Source organism: Labeo rohita, chromosome 5 (genome assembly GCF_022985175.1).
Source record: "Labeo rohita strain BAU-BD-2019 chromosome 5, IGBB_LRoh.1.0, whole genome shotgun sequence".
In the NCBI taxonomy this organism is placed as follows: domain Eukaryota; kingdom Metazoa; phylum Chordata; class Actinopteri; order Cypriniformes; family Cyprinidae; genus Labeo; species Labeo rohita.
The window spans coordinates 34,309,899-34,332,086 of record NC_066873.1 but is presented as its reverse complement, the minus strand read 5'-3'; the positions used below and the strand labels follow the sequence as shown (position 1 = coordinate 34,332,086).

General features: G+C 36.4%; 2 protein-coding genes across 4 annotated transcripts; one reads left to right on the top strand and one right to left on the bottom strand.

The window, feature by feature from the left end:
• Window positions 1–2,845: 2,845 nt before the first annotated feature.
• bmp10 (bone morphogenetic protein 10) lies at window positions 2,846–7,068 on the top strand. The gene is made up of 2 exons (XM_051111172.1): window positions 2,846–3,624; window positions 4,824–7,068. The coding sequence occupies exons 1-2, from the start codon at window positions 3,225–3,227 to the stop codon at window positions 5,888–5,890; spliced, it is 1,467 nt and encodes a 488-aa protein (XP_050967129.1). The 5' UTR covers window positions 2,846–3,224; the 3' UTR covers window positions 5,891–7,068.
• Window positions 7,069–9,390: 2,322 nt separating this feature from the next.
• Window positions 9,391–16,825, bottom strand: LOC127166121 (GTPase IMAP family member 7). 3 transcript variants are annotated; one of them, XM_051111207.1, is made up of 8 exons: window positions 16,508–16,825; window positions 15,619–15,811; window positions 15,157–15,483; window positions 14,975–15,007; window positions 14,755–14,813; window positions 14,474–14,534; window positions 14,184–14,300; window positions 9,391–12,159 (listed from the first exon to the last, which is right to left on the bottom strand). In XM_051111207.1, the coding sequence occupies exons 2-8, from the start codon at window positions 15,635–15,637 to the stop codon at window positions 11,357–11,359; spliced, it is 1,419 nt and encodes a 472-aa protein (XP_050967164.1). In that variant the 5' UTR covers window positions 15,638–15,811; window positions 16,508–16,825; the 3' UTR covers window positions 9,391–11,356. The 3 variants fall into 3 exon arrangements, with proteins under 3 accessions (XP_050967164.1, XP_050967165.1, XP_050967163.1); XM_051111208.1 differs by having other exon boundaries at window positions 15,619–15,706; XM_051111206.1 differs by having other exon boundaries at window positions 15,619–15,646; window positions 16,508–16,824.
• Between the last annotated feature and the right edge of the window lie 5,363 nt (window positions 16,826–22,188).

The window sequence follows — 22,188 nt, the reverse complement described above, 5'->3', positions numbered from 1 at the left end:
AGGCCAGTTTACTGTGATAGGGTAAAGACGCAGTTGTGTCATTATAGTATGTCCCAAAGCCTGCCTACTCTTCTACTCCACACTCAAAAGTTTCTATTTTTCTCCAGAAGAGTACATACTTTAAGGCCGTAGTATAAGTAGGCACATTGGGACGCAGCATCTGTGTTATATTTTAGTCATTTTTGGTTAACGCATCTTGATAAATGCTGTAATTCACTGTTGTAAAATAATGCACACACACACACAAAAAAAAGCTAAAGAGCAGGTCATATGGTATTTCTCAATGATTTCGAAAGGTTTATTCGAGGCAGTTCTGAGCTGAAGATCTGTAAACCCCTCCCTTCCATAAGCCTACTCTGCTCTGATTGGTCAGCTGGCCAAGTCTGTTGTGATTGGTGCAGAGACGAGGGACAAATACTTGTGCAAGTTAGCAAGTGCTACCATTGACAAAGCATGCACCTTTAGATAAAACAATAATATAGTGCTCCATAGTGATCTGTTCTTAAAATAATAACATAAAAACATTTTGTTTGACACTTATGCAAGTGAATCATTCCCACAGCTAAAACACTGTAAACACTTAACAAATCAGTAATAGTGGATACATTAGCTGAGTGCTAACTGATGAAACAATACAGTTTGTAAACCAAAATATGTCTACAATCTTTTTTTATTGAATTAAGTAATTAGAACAACGACAGTCTACAGTACATTAATCAACACATTCTTAGGAAATAGTGGGTTCACAGCGAATTATCAGAACTATTTTGGTAAGACAGTAATATTGTGGTTTACCTGGAAACGTAAAGCTGCACTAGGTATACATCACATATTACCACAAAAAGCTTGATATTTTGAGCACTCAATTGAAAATGTACACACAATGTATCAATCATTCTTTCTTTTTTTTTTAAGATTTATTTTTTAGCATTTTTGCCTTTATTTAGATAGGACAGATCAGTACTGACAGGAAGCAAAGTGGGAGAGGGTGGGATCGGAAAAGGTCCTCAAGTCTACAGGTGCCTGTAGTGCACTTATCAATCATTCTTACAGGTTGTGGTTTGGAGGCGCTTGTTGGTCTAAATAAAGAAGGTACAGATTTATCTTTCATGGACAAGCATTTAGCGAATCCCGAATCGCCAAGATTAGAGAAGCAATCGTTGGAAAAATGACTAGCACGCAACAAACAGTTCGAATTTTTATTGCTGTAGTATCGTAGAAGAAATTAATTCTTTACATGATCATCTTTCAGCAATGAAAACAAAACAAACTTACTTTCACTGTGCAGAACACAGCGTCTTCTTGACATGATGTAAACACACTAACTAGCAAAAGTGTGTGGACAGATCAGAATGTTCGTATTTTGCAGGCAGGCGGGATTGTGCAAATGTATTATCTAGTGACATAGATCGGTAACAGGCAGAAGATTAGAAAATATGACGACTCATTAAGGCAGTTTATAGTCGATTATTTCTTATGAGACAATATATTTATTTATGCACTTTTTTGATAAACAACGTTGCAGACTGTTTACATTGAAGGATAGGTACGTTGCAAACTGCAAAAAAGATTTTTCGAAAACCCATGACCTGCTCTTTAAACACTTCTTTTAGACAGTCTGTGTGGAGACAAGGAATGTGTGCATGTTTCAAGGTTTGGAGCAATGGGTGAGTAAACAATTTCCTCTTTCTTTCTTCCTTTTTTAAATGAACTGTTCTTTTAATCCTTTGGCTGGACCTCTGTGGATCAGTAAACCAGCAAGGAAGCCTAAAAGTGTGATTTCTAGACTTGCAAAAGTCTTAAATGCTTTTTTATATGAATATTCTGTTGTCCATTTGTATATACCGTTGTCATTAAATAGCCTTGGAGTCACAATGTTTAAGAACCACTGTTAGATCATGTATCAATTTAGAGAAACACAGATGTGGTCTGATAGGCTGAAAATTATCTTGGGCAAGTATTGGAAGTATAAACTCTTCTTAACTGAGCCATACTGATAATTGCCTCAATACAGTTTGGCTGGGTAGGGATGTATGAAGTCCCTGTATTAAGTACTTGACATCCTGAGCCTCTGGAGACGTTTTCCATTGGCCACAGAGTCGTGTCAGCCCCTCAGAACGGGTGATAAGGGCTTCCCTCCACTTCCGAATAAGCGGTTTGTTTTTGCCCGTAAGCGCAGAAGCTCTTCATCAGGCACCCTGCCGCACACCCCTACAGATGATAAGATGCTCCAGAAGTCAGTGGAAATACAAACAAAATATACACATGCACGGAATTCTTTGTAGGTTTTGTTTGCGTCAGAAAAAGAGTTACAGTCGTCTCTCCACAGTTTGAAGAACATCTTATTTATCTCCCATGAGGAAATATTTAATTTTCAAGTACGCATTTCATTGCAATTGATGCTTACAGACCTCTCTGCGATACACACAGATTCACAGATAAATGCTTTGTGATGGCAAAAGTGGCTGCTTTCAGTCTATCCTGCAACCTCTCACACCTCATTTCATTTCAATTTCCATCACCACAGATATTTATCCTCTCTTGTTCGAAGATACAGAGGAACTCTTCAGACGTTTGTCAAAAAGAAATGGTCAATGAACTTAAGTCCCAACACTCATAGGAAATCATAGGAAAAACAAATAAACACTAGGCCCAAAATCTGCCCTGGCTCACCCACCCAAACAAAGGAAGGGGCTTCTGCACGTATCAGAGCGATGTTTACAAAATCCTCATTAAGGAAAAGAAAGCAGATAACGGTGCACACACACGCACACACATACAGGGACTCTATGAACACTACAAACACAGAGCTTCCTAGTTTGAAGATAAGGGACAGAGAGAGAAAGTAGGGAGAGCAAGAGTGAGAGAGAGAGGAAAAAACATTTGAAAAGAGATGCCACAGAGGGACATTTCTTTCACGTAGTGAAACCACCCTCAAGCACAAACTTTACAGACATCAAAAGGTGAGAAGAAGAATAAATGCTCAGAGGTCAGGAATAGAGGCGCTTTAATGCAGTCACCGGTGTGCGGCTACATGTAAGAACCAAAGCAGCATAGGACGGTTCTACTTTTCAACATTCTGTACTGGAGCGACCGTTGACCTTATATCCAGAAGAAAGGGTTGACGACTTCAAATTAAGGGCGTTCGCCACTGGATCTGTAGATCTAGATTTTGCTCCTTACAACTCCTGCACCCATAGCCTGCACCTCATTTTCCTCACATCATGGGTGTCAGCAGGAATTACGTTTGGATTACGTGTACATTCAGCACATCTATTTTATTGGCCTTTTTCCTCCTCTCCTATGGTCCTTTCTGTGCACAAAGTAGCCCTATCGGCTCCCCTGAGAGGTTTCGCACCGCTCCAGGGTTTGATGACGGACATGGAGGGGTTCTGGATCCTTCCCTCCTGGAGCAGAACAGTGAGGTAGACATGCAGAGCTTGCTGGAGACCCTGAAGGGACAGTTTCTGCGCACTTTTAACCTGACACGTCCCGGCCCCCCTATGCAGCCAGGGGCCACTCGAGTTGAGCCCCCTGAGTACATGCTAGAGCTCTACAACCGCTTCGCCAATGACCGAACGGCAATGCCTTCTGCAAACATCGTACGCAGCTTTAAAAACGAAGGTAACTGCTTATTTACTTTTCCAGTGAGGACTGTAAAACTGTTTATATACTGTTGGTTTATGTAAAATCTGGTAATAGCAATAAAATAAATTCTTTTCTGTTCTGGGTGTAGTACAAAGACACAATAATGATGACTAAGTATTTAAAGTAGTCGAATAATCAAGTAATAATGTTAGAAAATTCTAAAAAAAAAAAAAAAAAAAAAGTCTTCTTAAATGCATTTTTTTTGGGGGGGGTTGCACTATTTGCATGTTGATTAAAATATAATACTTAAACTTGAACATTTATGAACAATTAATTGAGACAATATAATAATACACTACCAGTCAAAAGTTTTTGAACGGTAAGATTTTTAATGTTTTTAAAGAATCCTCTTCTGCTTATTTGATCCAAAATACAGCAAACGCAGTAATATTGTGAAATATTTTAATCCATTTAATTTTTTTTTTTTTCAGGATTCTTTGATGAATACAATCCAAAGATTAGCATTTATCTGAAATAAAAACCTTTTGTAACATTACTATTCAAAAGCTTGGAGTCAGTATAATTAATAATAAATTTGGCAAAGAAATGATAGAAAGGATGCTTTAAATTGATCAAAAGTGATGATAAAGACATTTATAATGTTACAAAAGATTTCTATTTCAGATAAATGCTGTTCTTCTGAACTTTCTTTTAATCAAAAAAACCTGAAAAAATTCTACTCAGCTGAGTTTTTTGACCAGCAAATCAAAATATTAGAATGATTTCTGATGGATCATGTGACTGGAGTAATGATACTAAAAATTCAGTTTGAAATCACAGGTATAAATTACATTTTAAAATATATTCAAATAGAAAGGAGTTATTTTAAACAGTAAAAATATTCCAAAATGTTTTGGTTGTGTACCATTATAAATTATAGCACACTGATGCAAAATGAATATCTCTGCATAACTATATGAACAATTAAAAGACATTTTAAATATTTTTTTCATATGTTGTCTATAAATGCATGGGAAAAAATGAAAGATTGACCTAATTTTCACCCAGTTACTTTCATTTTAATTACTATTGATCTTGCCCAGTTGCAGACATGTATAAAATGTTTATATGTATTTTTTGCAATGCAATTTTGAGTCATATTTATGGTAGATTTAATGACAACGTGAGAATTTGAATTGCTAATTTGTTTATTATTATTATTTTGTTTTCTTTAGACTCCTCCCCATGCAGCGTGGGACCTGGTGGGGTGAGACGACACCCACTTATCTTCAACGTGTCTATCCCACATCACGAGAGAGTCACCGCAGCTGAGCTCCGACTCTACACTTTGGTCCAGACCGACCGCAACAAATACGCTGGTGTTGACCGAAAAGTGACCATATATGAGGTCAAACAGCTTAAAACGAACAGCAGTCAGCAAATAAGAGGGGACAGTATTGAGGGAGGAAATCAAACCCAGCAAGAGGGAGAAACAGAATTAGTGGAGTTGGCGTCTCGACAGGTTTACGGTACAGACAACGGCTGGGAATCCTTTGACATGACCGCTGCCGTGCATCTTTGGCGGAAATCAGACTACGGCACCACCCACATGCTGGAGGTCCACATAGCCAGTTTGAACTCTCAGAGTGAGACGTCAGCCGAAGGTAAGGATGAAGACAACACCAGAGGAGGGAACATGGACATTGACACCAGCCCTGAGGACAAACACAAACCCTTAATGATCGTCTTCTCTGATGACCAGAGCGGAGACCACCGCGGAGACAAACGAGAGCTGAATGAACTGATCCAGCATGAGACTGAGCCGGGTGTTCAAGACAACCTTGAGCTAGAACTGAACGGTCTCTGGGACGACCTGGAAGTTATGGGACAAAAAGATGAGGAGCAGAGTGAGGAAGCTCTCCTACAGATGCGCTCCAACCTCATCTACGACACAGCATCTAGAATCCGACGCAATGCTAAAGGCAACCAGTGTAAAAAGACTTCCCTCTATGTGGACTTCAAAGACATCGGCTGGGACAGTTGGATCCTAGCGCCCTCCGGTTACGAAGCCTACGAGTGTACGGGGGCGTGCATGTACCCGTTGACCAAACACGTTACACCTACAAAACACGCCATTGTGCAAACCTTGGTCAGTCTGAAAAGTCCACAAAGGGTGTCCAGGGCTTGTTGCGTCCCCACTGAACTAGATCCCATCTCGTTGCTCTACCTAGATGATGCAGGTGTGGTGACATATCAGTATAAATATGAAGGAATGGTGGTAGCAAAGTGTGGATGCAGATAGTATTTAATGGACATGGGGAAGTGGGGTGAAGCTGGGCCAAAAGCTTAGAGACTTGATTGGAAGGAGACTAAAAGGCAGTCATTGTCTACGGCCTACACACCAAGTTTTGGCAGTGGTTGAGCTTTTACTCCCAACCTTAACAGCGTTAGCAGGAGTCATGAAATCATTGGAATCTGGAGCCACGTGACGAAGGACCACAATGCAAGATTTAGTGGGAACGGTGGTCATTACATCCCTGCTGAATAAGGATTGGGTGGAACATAAGACAATAATTGAACCACTGACACGCCTCGAGATCAGCCGGGATAAATGAGCTGTTCTTATCAGTAAAGACTGAAGTTTAAGTCAGAGATTATATCAACTCTGACTCGTTACATACTTGGCCATATCGTTTGCGTCAGCAAAGTCCTCACTAAGTGGGTGTTTCGTAGAGATGGCAGCGAACTCAAGCACCACGGGGTCAGTCCAGTGACACTACCAGAGACAAGACGCCTGTGAAACAACCTGTTTCCAGTTTCCACAAAGCTTAGTATCGTGACAACACCAAGTCAATATGCAGCTTCCTGCCTTAGAGAATGCGTTTGATATGAACTGTCCAAGTTAAAGTGAAAACATTATCAGGGTAGAGGGGTAAAACAGATTAGAACGGACCAGTCTGGACTTTCGAAAGTGTCTGAGAACAACTCGTACTTTGGATATTCAGTTAGCAAGTCAGTTTTGTGAAATACTATTACGACAACTGGTCTCATTCATTAACACAGAAATTTGTGTGAAATCTCCATATAATTTTTTAAGGACAAATCATGATTCAGCAATAAATTTCGTGCTAAAAATCATTCAAAATTAATGAAAAAATTGAGAACTGCTGAAACCACACATACACAAAAATTACATACTCAGGATGGAAGATGAAATTTGAATAGATTTCATCATATACAGTAAAAAGTAATAAAGTACATTAGAACTTAAGTTTCAGTGGTTTTCAAAAGAAAAACACAGATATGCTTGCAGTCAAACCAAAAATTATGCAGACACCAGATATAATTTTAGATTTTTTACTAGTGGGTGCAGAACACTATAGTTCATTTATGTAAACTGTGACATATTATACCCCAATATTTTTCATACAGTGGACTACCAGTAAAATTTGGGACCAAAAATTATTCAGACGCTTTGACCTGACCGTGTGTTTTTTTTTTAATTTAATTCTGAACAAAATTAAGCATTGATTGGTAATTGGTCAACAAAGTAGTGATAGTTGTGTAAATATTGTCACACTAACAATTGTCTGAATAATTTTTGATTGATTGTAATCCATTACATACCTTTCTATCAAAGTTATCTGACATTATCAAGATGAATTTGTTCTGACACATTTTAACTCTGAGTTTTATTACCATTTTCTAAACTACAGCGAATAAACAGTGATAATGTGAGAAATGTTGAAGGTGTCTGAATAAATTTGGGTTCGATTGTATGTACAGCTGGCTAATGAGAGGTTTGTAATTTGTATGGAAGGTGTTTTTCTGTTTGAACTGGTTTTGAAGATGCACACATAGCATTGCTCATTTTATGTTTGCTGCTGAGAGTCAAGAAAGGCCGTAAAGGAAAGGTTGTATGGGAAAAGATTGATGGTTGGGGCGTTTTATGCAAATAAGTAACTTAAGGCATTCAATCGATCATTTAGAAAACTCAAATTCATTAACATTAGATGGAGGACAATAAGATATGCATGTGCATATGTAGTGTTGTGAATTATGCCAAAACATTTTGTGAGAAGTACTCCCGTGGGTATAAATCCAAAATAATCAATGCAGAATTAATGAATGAGACCTATTATTTCAATGCAGAAACAAAGCAATAAACAGACGAGCATGAAAGAGAGACACCGGAAAAGGACAATGCGAACTTCTGAAATGTCTCAAACCAATTAAGCTGTTTTGAAATATTACGTTTCCTTGAGCCACTAAATCCTGCCTTTCTTTTTTCGTCAGTAGCATTTCTTCCTCTGCATTTCACCATGGAATTAATTCACAAATCAGCATGTCACTGCTGAGATATGAGAATGGGACAGTTGACAAAGGATGCTTTTTGTACGTCTTAGTCCGTCTGGTTCGTTCCATTGGCAACAGACGACATCAACAAGGGGGATATGGGGGCTCTCACCCCCTTCTGCTCCACATGCCGTGCGAGCTGCGCTCCCACCCAAAGCATGGCTATGATAAGAAGGTGTCAGGACTGAAAAAACATGTGTGTGAGGACCAAAGACAATTCCAGTCTGCATGGAGGGCGGGAGACAACTGATTTCTTGGCTGTTTTATATCGTATCTACTTTATGACCCCGATCTACCCTAAAGCGAAGACACATCATTTACTCCCCATCGCTCTCCTCCTGTAGTCTTCTGTCATCCTTCTCCTCCTTTTGGACCCTTATCACCGTTAGGGCAGGAGGATGAATGGAAACTGTCTCGCAAGGTCATGCCACCCACAGATATCCTTCAGAAGACTTTACAGCCTGCCAGGATTATTCCCATGCCTGACGCATACTTTGCATTACTTTACTGTTGTTGAAGTACAAATTGTGTTCTGCTGCTTTGAATAATTATAAAGCTTATTTATTGATTAATTTATTTGTTTTTATTATTATTGTGTACATATGACTACATACACTATTCAGAGTACATGATACTGTATGATGTGCAAAGAATGTGGGTATACAAGTATATAAATTAATTTAAAGTCAAATTATTAATTGTAATAATTTATCCTCTTATGTAGTATGTGTTAAAATACTCAGTGATGTTGTATGCGCTTTAATCAATCACTTTTCAAGCACTGACGTCTTGTTAGGATTTGTGTATATCTTTAAATAGTTTGTTGATCCTCTTGTCCCTTGCACCCAGACACTCCATAACTCCTTAACAAGATATATTTAGTAACGATCAGTCCAGAGCTCGCTGTTTAGACATTGGGTGTGGGAGCGATTCATAAATTTAACTTCCCATTGAAGACCAGCAGCTCAAAGGCCCATAGTTTACATGTGTCAAACAGATCCACGTCCATGGGAAGCTGACTGGAAACTAACGACCACACAGGCTCATCTGCTCTGCGGCTTGAGACTGTGCAGATGTATTTGCTTCTTTTTTTTTTTTTTTTTTTTGGGTGGTTTGGGGTGGGGAGGTTAAAAAGTGTTAAACTTTGTTCACTATATATTTAAGATGTGAAATTGGTAATTGTCAGTTGCTGTTGTAAAACAATGTATTTTGCCATGTATAAACGCACAGAAGGTGTAAATAAAATGATATTTTGAAGAAACCATCTATGTGTCTCAAGTGATATGTGAACATTTTCAACAAAAATCTCATCCATTGTAGTACTTTGATGCTGATCATGCTGTTAATGTCTCAGTAAAAACTTGGTTATCGTCCTTCATTTGTCTTGCCACAAAAGCCATGACAGGAATGTTAAACCAAGGATGGGAAACAATGTAGACCCTCCAGTATGTTTATTGAGCTTGAATGATGACAGTTCAGGACCTCCTGACCAATTACACACAAGCCTTTGAGCTAAATCCCATTAATGAGCTATTTACAAAATACTGAAGATTCTGTGTCTGGATATTGTCATGTAATTCCGGGTATTTATTTGTTGTATTGACAGAGGAAGTTATTAGCATGTGCTTATGATAACAGATACACTTTTTGTTGGTAAAAACAAAACAGATATTCTTCATTTAATTTTTAAGTATTTTAACAAATTGTTCAAATGAAGTTTAGATAAATTGATTTCACTTTTCAGACAGCAATGCAAATTGTCAGCAGCCAGTTTCACTCTCTGCATGGGTAAAATTCAGCCCAGTTTTACACATTTCTATTAGTATGAAAATCAAAATATGACCACAGCTCTTTGATATTTCAATAATAAAAATGCATTTTTTATCATGTGTAATAAAAATAATAATACTATTAATAATCAAATTGGAAGACATATACTACCAGCTCATTAGCCATACAAGGAGAAGTCACAACATACAAATAACAAAGATTTGTCTCCACCTTGTGTCTATAATCAAAAATAGATGCTGGTGGTGTTTTAGGAAGAGAGTTGTCTTCCACAGTACAAATGCTTTCACGGCAGTGTTGTGCAAATTACTCTTGAAATGTAATTAAATGACAAATTACTGATTACTTATTTTAAAGTAATCAAGTTATTGTTCTGATTACTTTATATCAAAAGTAACTGGTTACATTATTAGTTTAATTACTTTCTCATGTACATCCATGAAATTTACATGAAATAGTAAGTTTCATGCTCAGCCACAACATCCCATCCCATAAACTTCCTACTGATTAAATGTGATCATTAAACTTTAAACGACTATGATCTATTTAATTAAACGTGAGCACAGCATGTTCAAAATAAAAACGCAGTTAGCAATCACCAAATAGTTTTGATCTACTGATGATGGATAATGAATATTTTGTGTGATATATGGTGTTTAAATCATACCTGTAAACTCACATTTGGGCCAGAAGTTTTTATGGAATTTTTGTTTCATATTACCTCCATATAATAACTGTAATAAAGTAGTATTTAGTTTATGTGATGGCTATAATTCTGCTGTTCCACAAGTGCCATCTCTGTCAAAAGAGTGAATTTACATATTCACTTACGTTCACAATTTACCCAGAACAGTGTTGTAAATGTTAACTGGCATATGAACAAGAAAACAACATTAAAAAAAAATCTGGGGTAGGGGCGACTACCCAGGGGCCTCTGGTTATCTTAAGGCGCCCCTGCCTCTGATTGTCCATTGCTTCCGTTGCTAATTGACAGCGCACAATAATGTTCCTGCCTTTGACAGAAATAAACTCAAAATAATGATTGTATTTACAGCTACAGAACGCATGTTTGTTTTCGTTAGTAGGATCCGCCTTGCAGGCACTTACCAGTCAAAGTAAAGTAGCCTAGGTCTCAGGTAGAGGACGTTGCATGTGCTACACTGTTTTTACAATCTAGATGATAAAACACTGCATTCTGTCGGCAATGATGTAATGCAGCGGTAACGTACCGAGACCTTGGCTTGTAACTATGCTCTAATTACTATTTTGGGAATTATAATCCATTAAATTACTCTGTTACTAAAAAAAACAATCAAATTACAGTAATGCATTACCAAGTAATGTGTTGCTACCCAAAACTGTCCCACAGTAGCAAACGGATATTCAGGTCTGGCTCCATGGATTAACCACGTAAAATACTACTCAAAATATTGCTTCACTTGGCAATACATCAGCTTACGGAAATAATTTTGTTAATGCATTTGGGAGACACTATTATACAAAGTGACTTAAAATGCATTCGTAGGTTTCATGAACTATTTCACTGTATTTAATACCATTGATATGTTTTTATGCCTTTATGTGAGAGGACAGTAAAATAATGGAAGTATAAGGGAGGACTGGATCAGGAAATAACACAGAGCCATTGTTTTTCTTGAATTGCTTTGAGCTCTAAGATCTTTTGGTTCAGTGTTTGTATATCTCTGTTCTTTTCCTCCATTTGTCTGCCTAATGTATCCTTTTGTTCTGTCTCCATCCTGAGCTTTCTCTCCAATTCCTGAATCTGAGATTCATGCAGGTAAATATCACTCCACTGGAATCTGTCTGTGTTTCCTGCAACCATCTTCTCAATTTTCTCCAGCAGTTGTAACACTTGAGAATCATCTCCACTCTGATTGATGTTGAGACAGTGAAACCTGTTTTCACATTTCTCTACAAGTCTCTGGACCTCCTGATGCCCCGATTGGATAAACTTCTCAATGTTCTTCTCTTGTTCTTCATCAGTAACAGTGAAAAGGATCACAGTGTGCTTCCAGCATCTTTCCACCAGTATTTCCTCCATTTTCTCCAGCATCCCTCTCTCCTGTCCAGCAGACTCTTTCACTGGTATGACTAGGAGGAAAACATGTGGTCCTGGAGTAGACAGACAGACACAGAGTTCAACATCCCGTCTCAGCTCGTTTGGAGAGAGTCCAGAGCAGAACCAGTCAGGAGTTTCCACCACAGTCACCTTCCTCCCAGCAACCTCCCCTTGTCTGCTCTCACTCTGCTGGATTTCTGTAGATGTACCAGTCTGGCTTCTCTCCTCTCTGCCCAGGATCATGATTCCTGCTGCTCTTTTCTCCAATCCAGACCTCCCCAAAAGAACAAGCCTGAGTTCTACTCCTACAAACACTGGGGAGTTTGGAATGGAGGATTCTGGATTCACTAGAAAAGGAATACATACATCAATGCTGATTAGGAAATATTTCTGTGACACAAACATGTTACATAAGAGATGAATTAGTGTCTTACTATATATTTTGTATTATTATTATTATTATTATTACATGCTGTATATTTATTTTATTTGTTTTAGGCTATTTTATGTTATTTCAGGCTATTAACCAATTGTGATTATGGTGGATTTGTCTAAATGGGACATGCATGTAAATTAAAATGGCCATAGTCGACATAAGGAAAACTGAAAATTAATAATAAGCACTTTCAACAACAGCATATGTGTAAAGCCTGTATTCCACTGAAACAGATTCATAAAACAATCCACAATGAAATGTGCTGATGAAAATTGAGTTAAACAAAGGCTGGAAGGAGCTTGTTTAAGTATATATAAAATATCTTCAAAAATAAAATAAATTAATAGATCTATAAAATAACTAAGACTGAACAATACACTGCCTATTAGGTGTAATTAAATATTAAAAGCTTAATCACTACAACTATATCAGAATTTTTTAAACATGCTTTTTGTACATTGTTTGATTGTTGCTTTTCTTCCAACATTTGTCTGGTTTAAATTTTACATGTGATAATCTTTACATTTAACTTGTGACATTTATGGTGTTACCTACCCGCTGGAGGTTCAGCCATGCTATTTCTTTTCCTTATTGGTCCTGCCATTTCTTGAGACTCTGAAAGTTTACATTTCATTGTCTCTAACTCTCTTACTTTTTCCTCCATCTTTAAATTAAAATATTGTTGTTGTTCTGCCATTAAATTACAAAAAATGTATTGGAGTTTAGGCAGCACCTCTTTGATCTTTTCAATCTCCTGTTGGTGTCTCTCCTCCATTTCTTCAAATTCAACCAAATATTTTCAATGAGAATTAAATCTGGAGACTGAACAAGCCACTCAAGAACATTCTGTGACTGATCCCTGAAGCAAGCATAAGTAGATTTGGATGTATACTTTGGAATGGCTGTCCTGCAGGAAAGTCCATTGATTATCATCTTCAGTCTTTGCAGCAAAGGCATCACAATTCTTGTCAAAATTCCCTGATACTTCAAAGAATCCATGATGTCCTTCATACAGTCATGATTTCCACCTTCTGCTACAGTAAAACGTCCTTTAACAGGGATGATCTACCTCCAAGTTTGACCATGGAGATGACCATGGAACCCATGTTCTTCTGCTTGTAAGCTGTGTCTTTTTGCACCAGAAAAAAAGTTCCAGTTTGGTCACATCACTCAGAGAATGGAATGTCCTGGAATGTCACTGCTCTGCAGAATTTAGCTCCAACCCTAATCAAACACACCTGAACAAGCTAATCAAATTATTTAGGATCACTAGGGCTACAGGCAGATGAGTTTTTTAATTTCAGGGTTAGAGCTGAACTCTGTAGGACATCGGCACTCCAGGATAGACGTTGCCTATCCCTGCCATAAAACTCCACAGATCTACCCAAATGAATTTTAACATGTTCAAGTCTGCTTTTTATATTCTTTTTGGCCAAGATTCGTCTTAGGCATTCAAGGCTTGAGTGGCATTCAAGGTGTTCTTCTTATACTCTGCATGTCTTTGGATGTACATTGCAGGTTTTTCTCAGTTGCTCTGATAAAATTTATTATGATGTTGTGCTTTTTCTTTAACAACCTCAAAGGTGTTGTGGTACTAAGGAATAAGGCTGCCAGCTTCATGTAGCCTCAGACTTTCTAATGTAATAAAATCTTCTCTATAGCCTTTAAGAGAGCTCTGTTGAATTTTTGCTACTCGACTTCAGCACATGCATGGGCTACATTTATGTATGTGTAACAGCTTCTTAATAGAGTTTCTAAAGGTTTAAATGTGTCTTAAAATAATTTCGTTCCCCACCATATAAATAAGTAACTTAAAAACAGCACTGTTGAATAGGGGTTGAATAATTAGGTTATGACATAGCTGTGTTATTAAAAAACACAATAATTACATATTGACATTTTAACTTGTAATTTTATCTTAATCCTGACACTTACCATGTTTTTTCTGCTGTTGTTTTCTCCCCTCCAATTGTTTTTGCAGTTTATTTCTTATGTCACTCTCATATAGGAGAACCTCCACCACCTGTCCAAAATCCATCCCTTGAAGCTGAACTGAATAAGAAATTATAATTTAAGTATATTATTTTATGCCATTTTGAATGAATTTTTTCATAAATTATTATTACATAATTATAATTATTATAGAAAAAATCCTGTTGCAAAATAGATATTCACATAACAAATATAACAAAGCAAAATAAATTATATTTCATCAAGTTAATCACCTGCCATTAAACCGGATTCCTTCATTTTCCTTCTTTCGTCCTTGGTCCAAGCTCTGTTTATCTGGAAAAAAAACACAACTGCTTAAAATTCTGCCTGCATTATCTCTGCATTTTCACTCCACATTTTAGATATTGTATACCAGAGTGTAGAATGATTGTACTCATGCTTAACTGACCCCATCATTAAATTTAATCATTGTTCAGTGAATTTCCTCTTAACATGAGGCTGATAAAATGAGGCCGATGTACTGTAACACTTTTCAATATTGTTCATCTCTTACCTTTTCTATTTGTATTTTGCACATACCAAGTGCACCTTTTGCCACATCTATTTTATGACCTATGGAGAAATATGCAAAAAACATACAATAGTAATAATGGTTTTAAAAGCATCATTAGTGAGAGTTGCTGTTGTATATGAAACCTAATAAGTCAATATGCCAATCAGATTATCCTTGGAAGTATCCAAATTCATGAAATTAACCAAAATTGTGTATGCACCTGGGGATTCTGTTGGGCTCTCTGCACACAGCTCTGCAAATAAAAACCAAATAAGCAGCATGTCTCTATTCTTAATTTCATTATATTGTAGGAACATGAGAGTTGAAAAGCACATCATGTTGTTATAATATCTCCTCCTAATGAGCACACTGAGGTGATGGAGAGTAAACTTGAATACTCACCTCTTACTCTTACTGATATCTCCTCTGATTTATCTCTACTGGTGACCTGACACAAGTAATCTCCAACATCTGATTTTCTGAACTCTCTCAGGAGTAAGGAAACTTTTCCCCTCTCGTTATGGGACAAACTCACTCTGTCCTCGTATCCCCTCCCCTCTATCACCTCTCTGTTCTTATAGAGACACACACAGTCTGTCTCCTTAAACCATCCGATTTCCATGTCAACAGCACTTATTTCAGGAGACAGGTGACAGGGAACTGTTATTTCAGACCCTACTGATGCATGAGCTCTTTGAGGTTTTTCAGGACCAACAAGCTTAAACTCATCTGTGAGGAAAAATGTAAGAAGGTGTAGCATCACATGCACTTAAATTATTATTTTTTTATTAATTAAAAAGGTTTATACAGACACACTTCCCACTTATTATTTTTGTTGTTGTTAAATAATTTGCAGAAACTTACTGTGGTGTGTTTCTGCCATGTCTCTCTCCTAAACAGGAACAGGCACACACAACCAGAGAGCAAATAGATTTCAAACCGACTGGTTCTGCTGTTTCACACAGACAAACTTGAGCTTTAAAAATAGTAGAGCAGCTGCTATTCTTCTCTGAAAATCAATTAATTTATCTAGGACTCAGTGGTATGCGGTAGACTTCTGAAATGAAAAGGGTAAAGTCTCATCCCTGTTCCATCTAATGCAAATTAATTTTATTTAAATTTGATGTTTTGCATTTAATTGTGATTCTTGTGTTTGTATTAACACAGGCCTAACATTTATTAAATTAAGTCACATAAAAATTATCACATAAAAAACTTTTTGTTTTGGCCATGCTTCAGAAACAACTAAAAATATACAGTAGCCACAAGCAGAAATCACTACAGTCCAAGCACTAATAACTGTTGAGATACTTCTCGTAAGCACCTGTAAGAGCTGTATTTGTGATGTTTGAGTTGAGTGAGGCATGACACACAAAAGAGGCATTTGCAAGATTGATTGAAGATTTATTTTTATATTTCTGCTAGGTGCCAAAAATGTCACACAAACTACATACTTCACCTTTAATATTGGTAGTAAAGCCCGGCCGAGTCCTCATCTGTTTCAGTATTAAACTACAAGTGGTCATTGACAAATGTAATTCCTATCAGTGACCTTAACACTCTAGCTAAGCTATAGCTAATCTGTGAACAATCTTAACCAGAAAACAGAGTATACCAGTATACCAGTATAATTATGTTCCCTGTAAAGCAAGATTTTGCAGCAGCTGTTCTGTATTAGTATTTTCAGTTTTAATCTTTTTTCTTAAGTAATCAACAAATACATTCATACAGTATTAAATCTGATTCCACTTACCTTCAATGTTCTTCTTAAAAACCTGTCAAGTTAAATTATGTCACATCTAAAGCATTTGATTAGTCCAGTTAGGGGTAGTGTGAGATATTTTTGCCTCTTTTTGTTGAAACAAATGTGGTAAGCAATTCTATTACAAGCAAACGATTTCATAAGACTGTTTTCCTCTCAGCTGTCTGCTTTGAAGCGAAAGAACCTGCTCTGTTGGTTTAATGATTAAAAAAAGATCATGTGGCTGTGACTAGTTAAAAAAAGCATCTCTTTATGTCTTTCACATGCCTTTTTAGTGTGATTATGTTAGTCTTAAGGTTAGCTATAAGCTAGTATGCTCCAAAACAATGACAACAATAAAATGTATTATTTATGATAATGTATTATTATCGACACTGTTTGCAATGTATAAAAAGTTTACATTTATTTTACCATTAGACATTATGAAAAATTCAAAAACAAGCAATAAATAAGACTGCAAAGGTATTATATAGTCATTATATTAAGTAACCACAGTGTGTTGTCTTTTTGACATTTGAATAAAAATGTAAAAAGCAGATGAATGTGATTACGAATTTGTCTTGAGCACACAGGTGCTGATTCATGTTTCTGCTGGTGGGTGCCCACACTCAATAATACAGAACCCAACAAACACACATTTTCATTCAGTTTTTTAAATAATTAGAAACTTGAAAGTCATCAATTATTCTTTACATGATATATAGCCTTACATAATATGTAGACTATGTTTGATGAAGCCCACTTTCAAGTAGGCTATACAGATATTTTGAGGCATTTGTGTGTATGACCTGCCGGCAGGGGTGCTCTAAGGTTAGGACAATTCCAAGTGCCCGACAAATGAGGAAGCCCCCTAATGCAATGTCTCCCAAGGAACGCGATCTCTATTGAGAGACAAATGTGTATTCCTCTGTTTTTTTTTCCTTTAATATCATCCTTACCACACATCCTAGGATGTAAGAAATGGAAAACGAAGGTGCACAAATAAGGAACTGAGAAGCACCCCAGATTTACTGATGATGTCATAAAACCACTGAGCTGCCACAATGGCTCTTTAACTTTACCACTTTTTCGTGGGTGTGTGCATGAATGAGAGTAAATGCCTGATCACTTCAGTGTGCACTTTTTGCTTATTCTTACTGTGGACATTGAAAATGATGCATGTGTTTGTAAGGGTTAAAGTCATCGGTTAATTTCTTGATTGCCACTTTGAAAAGATTTCTGGACATTTTTAGCATATTTTCTGACTCCCTTCAATGCATTTTGATCCATATTCCTGTGAAACTGATTTATCTTTATTTTATTTTGTCATCATTATTTTTAAGGAGATAAAAAATGGTCCTTATCAACCTTGGTTGACATGGCAATAAAATTCTATCACGTTATTTTGGCAGTAAAATTTTGGGCTGGTTTTTGTTGGGTGGGTTTTGGTGAGCTTTTGGACTAGTAATCGTCAACCCGATCTGGCAACACTGTTCTCAGTACATGATGAAACCCAGTTATAATGCCAAAAGCAAGCCAATGAAGAAAGTAGGATTCTTTCAGTTAAAAAACAAACCAAAAATGCACCTCTGTATGTTTTAAACCCGTTCACCGTGGTTGCAGTTGTTTACGAAGAGAGAACTGGGTTGGGAGAGAAGAGATAAACCTGACTGGAACTACTGCGGTAGCTCAAGCGAACGAGGCCTACTCGGATGCACAGAGCGCTGAACCCCACGATAGCGTTGAATAAACAAATCCCTCGTTGCTGGAGAATCAATACCCGTTAGCTCAGAGCGCTATCCAGGATCCTGTCGCTGGTATTGGGACAAACGTCTCGCCGATTCTGCACGGAACACTCATTGACCTAGCTTGTGATAACAGGATAGCTTAGCAGCGGGAATACTAAAAGTTCTATAAACTTTGGGTTAAAGTCCACTTCCCTATCTGCACAGTTTGCGGTAGTTACTCAGCTTTTGGTCAGAAAGCCACTACTTTATAATCATTTATTATGCAGTAAAAGAACAACAATTACAAATACAAAGACAAAATAAGAACAAAAAGACCATGAGGATTACATACATTAATCCAAAGCATTTTATATTAGCTTATAAGATTCACACCATGAAAGGGTTTTACATGCAATAGAATTTTTAGAGTTTCTTAAAGAGTTACATACACATCAAAATCTTTCCTGAAAACAAAAAAGTAAAGAGTTTTCTTGAAAAATTACATTTATGAATGTAAAATTGAGCAAGGAATAGCAATAAATGTATAATAAATTTACAGTGAGATGGGTCTAAATTCAAAGAGTAGCTAAAAAACAGTTTTGGGGTTAGAAGTTTGGATGTAAATATTTTTTAACAAAATGAGAAAAGTCAACCCAAAACACTTTACAACACTGTCCCAAAATAAATGACTGATTGTTTCTTCAGACTGAAGACAAAAGGAGCAACTGGGGGAAATGCTATTATTAAATTTAGCAAGTTTGTAATTTACCAGATAGCAATTATGGATCATTTTAATTGAGACTTTAACAACTTTAGAAGCCAAAACTCTTCCCATTCTATATCACTAAATATGTTATTTCAAAAACTCACACAAGCAGGTAAAGAACTCTGAGGTCTATTAATACTTGTCTTTGTTTGACATGGTATTGAGAAGATTTTGGTCAACAAATAAGTTAGTGTTGTCAAAAATTTAAGAGACTGAAAAATCTTTAGGGCCAGACTTGACTAAAGGTATAATACAATCAGGAATTGCACCAAAAACAATGGCATATTCTCTTGGGATGACTGGAAAAGAAAATTCTTACATAAATTAAAGTGAAAAGGACACCACAATCATCTAAAGTTTGACTGACTAAAAGTATATTTTTATTAAACCAATATGAATTTTTTAAATTATTATTTTTAGATTTATATCTAATATTTTTATTGTTCTAAATAACATACCTATGTTGAGAAAAATTATAATTATATGTAAGTGACCAACTTATTAAAGCCTGTTTATGAAAACTAGATAAAGTTAAAGGTGTTTTAAGGTGTTCAAAGTTGCTGCGCAACAAAAAATGTAAACCTCCAAATGAATTAAACATATGATTTGGGGAAAAAAAAAAATCCAACAGAATGTGGGGTTGTTTAAAAATGTCTTTATCCATTTAACTTTAAACCAATTATTAAGAGTGGGAAAATCCGCTAACTCAAAACCCCACACAGCTGATCAGTTTTTTTTTAGTGAGTTTTAGAATTCCAAACAAAGTAAACTATAATTTTGTCCAGTGTTTAGATTTCCACAGAAACATTCAGTGTCATTGCAGGATAACCCGAGATAACCCATCTGCTTTAGAAAGCAACACTCTACCTGTTACAGACAAATCACGCTGTAACCAAGAATTTAATTTGCATTGGATATAGAGTATAAGAGGTTAAAAATTAAGCTTTTATCTCTTTTTCGGGATCTTTACATATATATATATGTATAATTCTATATAGTTCTATTCAGTTTTATATAATTGTAATTATACCTAAATATTTGACTACAGATGTCACAAATTTTAACATCAGTAGAATCTTTTATAGATAAAAGTTCACATTTATTAAGACAAACCAGAAGCGTAGGGAAAAAACTTTATTTTGTCTAATGCTAACAGAACTTGATCTTTATTTTTCAAGAAAGATTTGTGTCATCAGCCAATTGGCTTATTAATACTGATTGATTTACCACATAGATACCTTTCAAATTACTGTTTTGAATGTGGATGACTAAAAGTTGCATAGGAAGCAGAAAAAGAAAAGCCGAGAGAGGGCAGCCTTGACGGATACCTCTATCTGTGTTAAACCTATGAGGAGTACCATGTTGATTTTAATCAGCAATAACTCCATGATATTAAACCCTTTTGCCTATTATGTTCTTTAATTGCTGCTTCAGGTAGAATATGTCCAAATGATGTCAAAATGTTGTCATTTTTTCTTCATAAATTTTACTTGTATTTGCATTATGTTAAATCTTATTTTTATCTGCTGAATGAAATTGCTTGTTTTTGGAGTGTGCAGTGGTACTTGACATGACATGTAGCCTTTAGAGTGCTGTCAAAGCGAATGTGTCATGTAAACGGTAATGGAAACACGATTCTACATAATGTCTAAACAGAAAACAAAAAGTTTTCTCTAATCAGATAAAATCTCAGTATAAAGACTGTATAAAGATTTAAAGATGTACCTCACACCTTTCGTCAGAACAGCACCGTTTAGTATAATATAATTTATTACTATTAACCGCTATAAGGAAATTGCGCGGCCAGGACTTTTATTTTGAACTGTCAACTCTTAGAAGAAATCTAGTGGAGTTCATCTGTGCTGTATTTACTATACGTACTTTGGTCCTGTCCCATATTGCACCCTAAACCCTCACGGTCTCACCGCTTTGGCTGCTGGATAGAAGTCGGCTGGGTAGCTTGAGGGCACAGCATAGTGGCCTCAAAGGGGCGCTCGCGAGCACCCTTAGAAAGCTAAAATGACAAATCGGACACCTTACTGTCTCGTGGACTTAACCCTTTCAGACCTGAATTTTTTTCACTGGACAAAAAAAAAAAATTGTCCTCTTGATATTTGCTCTTCTCCAACATATAAATGAGTCTAAAAAAAAAAAGATTTGTGCAAAATCATTTTTTATTAGATTTTTCTCATGTCCACTACAATGGACGCCAGGACTGAATAAAAAAAAATCCGCATATTTTAACCATACATAATAAGTAGAGTTTGTGCACTATAGTTGAACTAGTGTTTAGGATTTTGAACAGAATACATATTGTAAGAATGAACTATGCCATAAGAATGTGGAAAAAAAAGGTAAGATGATATGAAGTCTCAAAAAACTTGTTTTTTGGTTGAAGTGGGTGAATCTGAGTATATGTATAAATGTCTTTGTGTGTATATGTATGGGTTTATGTGTTACTTGCTGATTGTTTTGATAAATATATGATTGTGTGCATTATAGCATCAAGGCATCGGTGTGTGTGGAGGGGGTGTGAGTGTGTGTGTTGCTGTGTATTCACTGATCTCATCCACTATGGCTGTTTCTCAATAAAACCAATGAAAAATTGACCTACAGATTATAGTCACTCTGAAGACATAAATGAAATCATATTAATATTAATTGCATTAATTAACATCAATGTTCATAAAACATTGACACCTGAATTTGTACTTCTGTATTTAGCTTTGAAATGCTTGCACAAATTTCTCAATCTGTTATACAACTAATACATGAGGTTCCTGCTAAGACCTGATGTCCATTGCGATGGACAGTAAATTTTAAAAAAAATCCTGTGTTCTGCAACTCTGACAGATCTTCAAAATAACTTTAAATATTATCATTTTATAGTCTTAATTTTACAGCTGGTGCAAGTTGATGAGTCTACCATTAACATAATTCTGCATATAAAAGGTAAAATATGAGGTTCCTCCTCTTCCTGTCTAGTTGGTTATCATCAGAGCCGTATAGAGAGAGAGTTGCGACAACTCCATTGACTGCAATGGACCAGTTTTTTACAGCAATGGCGGATCGTGGAGGCGCGCAATAATTCCCGGAAGTAAGAGCTAATACTATCAGCGCCATCGAGATGCAGCAGAAGAAACCGCTGTGACCGACTTTTACAAGGTAAGACATTTATAGAACAAAACTGTATATTATCA